The sequence below is a fragment of the Chiroxiphia lanceolata genome, chromosome 12, assembly GCF_009829145.1.
Source record: "Chiroxiphia lanceolata isolate bChiLan1 chromosome 12, bChiLan1.pri, whole genome shotgun sequence".
NCBI classification, from domain to species: Eukaryota; Metazoa; Chordata; class Aves; order Passeriformes; family Pipridae; genus Chiroxiphia; species Chiroxiphia lanceolata.
The window spans coordinates 8,776,349-8,784,689 of record NC_045648.1 but is presented as its reverse complement, the minus strand read 5'-3'; the positions used below and the strand labels follow the sequence as shown (position 1 = coordinate 8,784,689).

Below are 8,341 nucleotides of genomic sequence, written 5' to 3'. Positions count from 1 at the left end.
TGCCACAGACCATGAATTAACTCTAAATCAATTGTGCTCTAATGAAACCCCGTACAATACAGACACCGATTCACACACCTCAGCAAAACAGGCTGTGAATTAATGTTTTTCTGGAACTTCTTTTAGCAGTTGAGCTCTCAAACTATCATTCCTCTCTTGCTCCCTCTGGACAGCCTTTACAAGACAGATAAAAGGGGAACATCCTGTCCCCAACCACAAAGTGCAGGAGGAGATTTCAAAGACAAAGATCAATGTTTCATCTTCTGATTTCTGGCATGAATCTTATAATTCAGGATTACTTCTTACTTGACAGTTCCCAACCGTATATCTTACTTATTTACAGAAAGACAGGAATTAACAACAGCTCATGACATTTTTATTTTAATGAAATTTAAAAAGGCAGTTATTAGTTATACATACACACAACTGATTCTGTACTTGTTAGTCATAAATATAGAACATTCAGAAGTACAAAATACACTTTATCCACAGCACAATTTCACATCAATATGAAGAGTTTAAACAGATACGTAACCAAGTGCCTAACAATGGCAGAAGCCCATTTTTGGAGTTGTTTTCTTTTTCTTTCTTTTCTCTCCTTTTTTTCTTTTTTTTTTAAATACCATTAATCTACACAAAGTAATCAGTGCCCACAGTCATCAGTTTCATGAAATGCACTCTGGAAAAGACTGACCTTTTAAAGACAATTAGATGCCATCACCTTTTCTTTGCTCCATTAACAGCAACAAACCCAAGCCCATATTCTCTTCTTCTACTCACAGTTAACAACTGTGAAAAATGGGACTCTGGCAAAAATCACCTGAAGCCAAACTTGAGCACTGCCAGAAAAAGTGAAAATATCTGAACTAGAAACTAGTCCACTCGATACCTTGCAAACAAAGAGCAACAGCAGTATGACACCAATAAGGCATTAATGACAAAATGGCTGTATTATTCTCGAAAAAAGAGTACACCTATGTATAAAAATATATGTCATAGCAATTGGGTAAATCCAACACTATTTAACACTGTGCCAAAAGTAATTAAGAGTTAAAAAGGCAGTTCTGCAAGAAGTATTTACAGTTTCATACTGCACTTCAAAAGAAAAGAAAAGGCAACAAAGCTACAAATGGAACTATCTGGTTAAAGCATCACTGTAGTACTGCCAGTAGCACTTGCACAAGTAATGTGATGGAATCCCTCTTGTTAAACAGGATTTCTTGTCTGAATAAATGAATATAAATATTTTCATAGCTAAAATCTTCTCAGTCTACATGTCTGCTCCTTGAAATAACTCACCCAGACCATCACTATTTGCAGTTTCTTGCTCCCTTAGTTTAAACCCCAAAAGATTCCGTTTCAAGAAACACTGTGTTTGCAACAGTTTGATCAGAAATCACGGCTTTATTTCCAGCTTAAAAAAACACAAAAGAAACAAGAAATCCACCACCTGTGAAATTCTGGAAACTGGAAGCCAGAGTGCCAGCAAAGCTACACCGACGGCACGTAATAAAAACATCAGCATTCCCAATGCACCTTATAACTTCAGCTATAGGATATAAGTAAGTTTGCTTCAGTAACCAAACACATGACAAAAAGATACAGCACAGCCAAGGCTACACAGCTTTGTCAGCCACAAGGCCTGGGGCGTGGCTGTTGGAGAGGAGCAAGCCACGGACACGAGAGTGCGGAGGGAGGGCAGCGCAGGTGCCCGGCGGCAGCAAAGGCTCAACTTGATCGTTTGCTTGGTCAGAAGTACAAAGTTGCCAAACTCTTTAAGCTCATTAATTGCTCCCTCCTCGCTGGCTTGGGAATGGTAACCCAGTGCCTCCCACACAGGCTGGGAGAGCACTGCAGGGATGGGATGGCCAGGAAGAGGAGGGGAGGAAGGGTGGAGATGCCAAGAACAAAGCACCGGCTCGGGATGGCACAACAGAAATGGGGGGTGATAATGGCTCATGGGGAAACCCCAAACCTGGCACTGTCCAGACTGCCCTTAACAGAGTAGCCCTCACCTTTCCCTACCAAAAAGGCAGGAGTAGTCCACAAGGTAAGAAGCAGTCCATGCCCTGATCCCTCAGGTACACTGATTTAAAAAAAAATAATACTGTATTTAAAAACAACAACAAAAAAAGAGATGTGCTTCAAATTCTGCTAACAGTGCACTTCTAACTGCACAACCAAATCCTGTACATGAGAAGCCTTCTCCAGTAGTATAAAAACCACGATACGCTGAGGAAGTTACCATTGCTGAGGTCAGGAGAAAGAAAATTACTTAAAAAACCCCATTTTTAAATTGAATTCAGGAAGTAATGTAAATTATAAACATACTTAAAGTAGTTTGTTGGGTAAAATAAGACAGAGGAACAGCATTTTTTCCAGTACTTTTTTCACTTTAGGGAGAAATATTTTATAAGAAATTACATTTATCATGTCAAGCATCTTCTGTGCAGGGACACAAACTGCTCACCTACTGCTCCCTCCCTCGTGATCAGCCCCTTTTTCAAGTCCCTGTACAGACACTGAGTGCCTCGCTCAGCCAGCGCTGCACCCAGGCACCTCTTACAGACATCACATGAATTTCACTCTGGGGCAGCAGAGCTTTGCCTGTCCAGTTCCATGAGCACTCACTGATCCGAGCAGCACGAGGGAAAAGGGAGATGGCTCTGAGAGAATAAACATCCATGTATTTAAAAGAATAGTGCGTAAGAGCATGGCTTGCTCACCTAAAAAGGTGTTTTCCTGATCTCTGGGAGAGAAGAGATATGAGGTTTTTTGTTTGTTCTCAGTGTGATTTGGTGAGGCAGGTACAGACCAGGAGATCTGAGGCCTCTCAAGTACTGTATCTACAGATATACAAAAATTTCCTACAAAAGGAGTCCCTAACCCCACTTGCTCATAGGGTAAGAGATTGGTCCCAGAATTAGTGAAAGAAACAGTAGAAAGGACTCTTTCTGGATATGAAACCTACATGCTGATCTCGGAGAAGGCTGGGAAAGCAGTGTCAGATGGGCACACCACCACATGGCCAACTGTGACAGCTGTGTCCCTGGGCCATGCTCACAGCCCAAAACCTGCATGGCCAGAGTGGGCTGTAGGGCAGGGCCTGCCTGCTTCCCAGGACAGAATCCCGACAGGATGGACTGTGGTGATGTGCACCGTGCCCTCTGTCAGAGGCACCCCAGAATTCAAGAGGGGCTATGAGAAGGAAGAGCTTCATGCTGTGAGGTCTAAGAATTACTGCACACACTGAGATCTTTTGGATGGGACTGTGCCCTGGGGTTGCTGTTTCAAGGTCCCTGATGGCCCTTGAATATGCAAAAGCTGAGGGAAGCTGTCCCCTTCCTCCTCTGCAAAGGCTGGCTATCACTGTCCAACCTCAAAGGTCGTGAACAACCTGCACGTGGGAACTTGGGGGTTTCTTGTCCTCGTGAGCGATTCCTTCTCCTCCCATTCCAGAAGAAATGATCTGGATAAAAATTCCGACCTTACAATCCAACCTTTGTAACTCATCATGCATATGAAATACTGAATAAAAAAACTTCCTACCACATCTCTGATGAAGACATACGGTAGGCGACTCATTGAAGAGGAAGATGATTAACTTACCTCTGCAGAAAAGCATATGGCATTCAGAGTAGTCAACATACTTGGTAAGCTGAAAATCCCATATTTAACATAATAGGGTTAAAAGGGTTTAACAGAAGCAATTGCTTGGGAATCCAAGCAAAAATTCAAGTTATCACTGTGTACGCAGTGGACAATAGTCCAATCGATATCTATTACCAACTCACTCTAAAAAAATTATACACTACAAAACCATCTCACTGCTTGCAGCAAATGAGCTTGAATGATTTCCTAGTAACAGGCCACCACCCTGCACTGTTAAAATGTGAGGTTTCACAGTATAAAAAAGTACTTCACAGAAAGGAAATGCAGCTAATATAGAAAATGCAATATCGATGTGTTTACAGTCATTTTTTACGAGGCAATTTTTTTGAGAAAGTAAGAACAATAGAAATTAAAGCAGCCAGTGAGAAATGTACAAGGTTATAGGCCTCAATTCAGTGCAAAACCAGACTAATAGCTTATGTAAGTAAATGTTTGTTCTGAACAGAGAACCACCTGAATTAAAAGTAAGAACACCTATGTGAAGTGATGGAGATTCTCACGATATTCAAATCCGTCACATACATCATCAAACTTTTCAGTACACTCCAGAATGGACCCTTTGTAAAGGCAAAAGAAACCAGTACAGGAAATCACTTCATACAGCACAAGATATACATAAAGTACCAAAATGTACACACATTCAAGTTTAAGTTAGAAAAGGCAGAGCTGAATCTTCTGGTGAGAGAGGCCTACATTATGTTGCTTAATCTCAACATTTAAAGTGACCTAAAAACTACAAGAATCAAAGAAAACAGAATATTGTGTCTGCTTTCAGAAACTTAAGCTTAAAGCAAGGCATCGAAATCGAGCGGTAGGCACTGTAACGAGACATGACCTTACCTTTTCTCTGTTAGTCTTTGTTACTTTGTTATCTATTTAAAAATTACCATTCAAAGGAAATATTAGGCATCATTCACATTCAAATATTTAAGACTCAGAGATTTTTTTTTTTAAATCAAGCAAAGTTTTTCATCTCTGAGGTAGATGACAATAAAATTAAAAAAAAAAAAAATGGAGCTGTCAATGAACACTAACAAGTGCTGGAGCTCCTCTGTCGGCACTGATGCACCCCAAGGAGGAGAGAGCAAGCCCTACACCACTATCTGAAACATGAGAAACGTGTCTTCTGGTTTAGTAGCTTCTACAGAAAAGCAACACAGAAAAAGCAGCGCCAAAATTACACTGAAATGGCCTTGGAGAAGAACTTCCATTTCTGCTTTGCAAGCTACTCAGAAAATGGTGGAAACATGCCCAGGTCAGCAAAATCTTCAATGTTGTAATTGCCAGTGCCCTGCGTCGGATCCCCCGGCATCGGCAGCATGTCCTGCACGATAAGGAAAAATCAAAGTGAAGTGTCACTTGCTAACACATTATCCAGACACAAACTGTTTCCTGTTCATCTTTTCAGTGTAAAGCCAGAAAAGGCCAAGTTTAGATAAATAAGGTGAAAACCAGACTTCAGCAGGGGGCCAGGCTAAGGTTTATGTGCTACTTATGGTTTGCTGGAGTGTTTCTGAGCAGGAGGTGGGACTTACGCAGGGCAGAAGTTTTGGATTGCTCCTCTGAACGAGGCACACTTGAGCTGCCTCCTACTCCTTCCAGACTGGAAGAGTTCCTCTTGGAATGGGTAGCTACACATGGAGAGAGGCAAACTCTCTGGTTTCAGTACATGGGAAGTATAAAACACCTCACAGGCTCGAGCTCCTGCTGTACAAGGGTGGGTTTGGGCAGGGTCTCCTCCCCAGCACTCTCTAAGCGAACATATTAGTGCTCTGCAGAACACTAAAGACTGGACACCCACCCCAGTTCACAGGATGCCCAAGCAGCCTTCATGACTGTACAGAAGCAGAGGAAATAGCAGGAACTTCTCAGGAGAAATGGGATTTCATGGTAATTGCTCCCACGTGTCTTGAGCCAAGTAAGGTCTCTGCAGGAGGCTTCAAAAAATACTCAACCTTTCCTCTCAGCCGGAGACCAAAGCCACAGGGAAAAGATATCCCTTGCTGGGAAAACCAGAGTTTATGCTTGCTTTTCCTGTCACTCCTTACAATAATAAGCTCTTACTGCAAAGCCAAGTCTTGCCAGGGATGGCTCATTATACTCACAATAAAACAAAACCAAAAAAACAAACAAGAAATCTCACAGGATCTGCTCTGTGAAAGAATAACTCAGAATGCTGCTGAGCACTGGAAGTCGCCTCAAAATAAAGACTGATTAAAATCCATCTGAGGTCTTCATAGTATCCCTGTTGATAGTATCCCAGTTGTGAATACAACTGGCAGTGTCTGAGCTGCCAGGGAGGGCCTTCCTTTTCTGACCAAAACTTGTACTTATTTAATGTTTTCCCACATTCTCTCCCAGCCAAAGGGAAGTTGTAGATGCCCCCATCTGTTTACATTTCCATCTCTGAAGGCATTTCTGCTGCTGGGGCCTCTAGGACGACTTCTCCTCAGGTACAGATCCAGCAGGGTCCCCTCTCAAGTCTGCCTCTCTCCTTATGTCCAGCTAACCCAAGGCTGGCTTTGGGCACAAACAATCCAAGCAGCTTCTTGGAGGCCTCTGAACTGAGTTCATCCAAGTTTCTTATCACACCCAGTTATTATCCTAATTCCCTCCAAATGCACACTCACCTCCAAGAGGTCTGCAGGTGAGCCCAGCTCTCCTTTTCTCCTCTGATCTTCTTCCCACTAATTTATTGAGAATTTTATTGGGACACAGCACTTGCCTGACACAAGCAAGACCCTGCTTGGAGCCCAGTGTCTCTGCTGGCCATCAAACTATGCTGTCACTGGATTCCAGCTCCACTGGAATCTCTCTGAATATTCTTTTGGGTTAAAGTACTTGCAAAGTGATTAAACTTCACTAAGACAAAGAGATGCAGCAGATTAATCTTGCCTGGGTCATGGGCTAAAAGCATGCAGACAGGTAATTATTCCAGATGTAGTGCTGTTATTTGTTTCTGTGTGAAGCAATGGTTCATTCACACAGGAGTATTTCCATGCTAACATCTCTTCTGCAGTGTTCCTGCAAGCAACTGTGCACGAGCCTGGTCTTGCAGGTAAATTTACTTTCTAAAAGATAATGAGGTGCCCCACTTCTAAACCTTGCTTGGGGCTTGAACTGTCTTTCCTGCATTTATCTGCATTGTTTTCTTGGAAACTTGTCTTCTTGATCTAATTTAAAACCAGTTATACAAGGACAGTGATGGTATTAGTTAACTTACGAAGTCCTACTCCACCTGTAGTGAAGGCTCAAAATTATAGGTAGTATTACAAAATTAAATAGTTGAAGAGGATTGTTTACCATCTATCTGATATCTGACTGGGTTTAACCTTAAAAAATTATTGGCCACTATCTTCTACACAGTATCAGACTCCTTTCCTGCTTTAACTATCAAAGACAAACACATTGATGTCTAATTGGACTTGACTGAGATGTTAGAGGCCAGAACCAGGATAAGAGAGACACTACACCTGGGAATATTTCTTGGGTTCTCTGCAAAAGACATGAGCCCTAAGTGCAGAGTGCAAAGAGATGGGGAAATAGCATTTTAAATCAGCAAAGATGCTGTTCTGTGGCTAGAAACGAAACCAGCTCAGTAGCTCAGGCCAGCTAACAGCAGTGCAGACCTAGAGCAGCACCCAGCAGGAGGGAACGGCCCCAAGCCCTGCTGCACCCTGACCCTCGAGGGCCACGGCTCTGAACTCAGCAGTGAGAGGCTGTCAGAGGGACTCTGGGCTCACTGAACTCTCCTCACCTGGAACACCTCGGTCTGACTGGGCTGCGGGTGCGAGTGCTGGTCGCTGCTCTGCTGGTTGTGGTGTTGGCTCTGCCACTGCGACCACACTTCGGAAGGTCTCCCCTGGAACTGGCCGCTGCTCTGACCACCTTCAGCTGCAGGAGGGGAGAAAGGGTACAAGTCAGACAGCAGCTCCTCCAAAACACCTGCCTGCTTTGAGGTGTCATCCATCAGTGCCTGGGTTTGCAAATAAGTCTTGGAGAAAAGATCCCAAGGGACACCAGCCCTGTGGGGTGGAAGTGAAAGGGAGTTTCAGCCCTGACTGCAGGGTGGGGGCCAACCCAGGAGCAAAGCTCAAGGCCATGGCTGCACAACCTGGCAGGTGAACTGCCCACAGCAGAATGCACAGTGACACATAAGCCAGGCATGGGAAGACAATTTTCAAGCATGCCCCCAACATTTTTTAATCACTATAAGGAATATTTGCCATTTCACTTAAAAAACAAACTGCACCATCTGAATGCTCTCTCTCTTCAAAAGGCTGAATTGTTGCAGAGCAGTGGGTGCACAGTTTCCTACCCATCTAAGAAGCACATAAGCAGATGTAAGATTACTTAAGCAGATGTAGAAACAGTGAGATCAACACACAACAGCATGACAGTATTAAATGCAATCATTACTGCATTAAATGCAGTGTTGTTTGTTGGACTATCCAACATTAGAGATGCAAAATGATTTATTTAACACACTGTTTACAGCAAATTATCATCCTGTTCTTACAGTGATAGTTTCTTAGAAGTCTGAGGCCATTTACATTTCACAGAGTAACACAAACAGCAAGGCTTTATAATAAATACACTTAAAATGATGATTTCAGAGAGATTTAATTTCTTCTGGATAGTCTACCAGAAAAAAACACATGTTGGCTAC

General features: G+C 42.8%; 1 protein-coding gene across 4 annotated transcripts in view; it reads right to left on the bottom strand.

Annotated features, from left to right (window-relative positions):
* Window positions 1–354: 354 nt before the first annotated feature.
* The window catches only part of ARNT2 (aryl hydrocarbon receptor nuclear translocator 2), a 97,854-nt gene continuing 89,867 nt past the window's right edge, over window positions 355–8,341 (bottom strand). For all 4 annotated transcript variants that reach the window (XM_032699982.1, XM_032699981.1, XM_032699985.1 and 1 more), the window contains 2 exons: window positions 7,430–7,566; window positions 355–4,996 (listed from right to left, as the gene is read on the bottom strand). In XM_032699982.1, coding sequence (XP_032555873.1) covers window positions 4,898–4,996; window positions 7,430–7,566 — 236 coding nt within the window. In that variant the 3' untranslated portion in view covers window positions 355–4,897. The remainder of the gene's footprint in view (window positions 4,997–7,429; window positions 7,567–8,341) is intronic.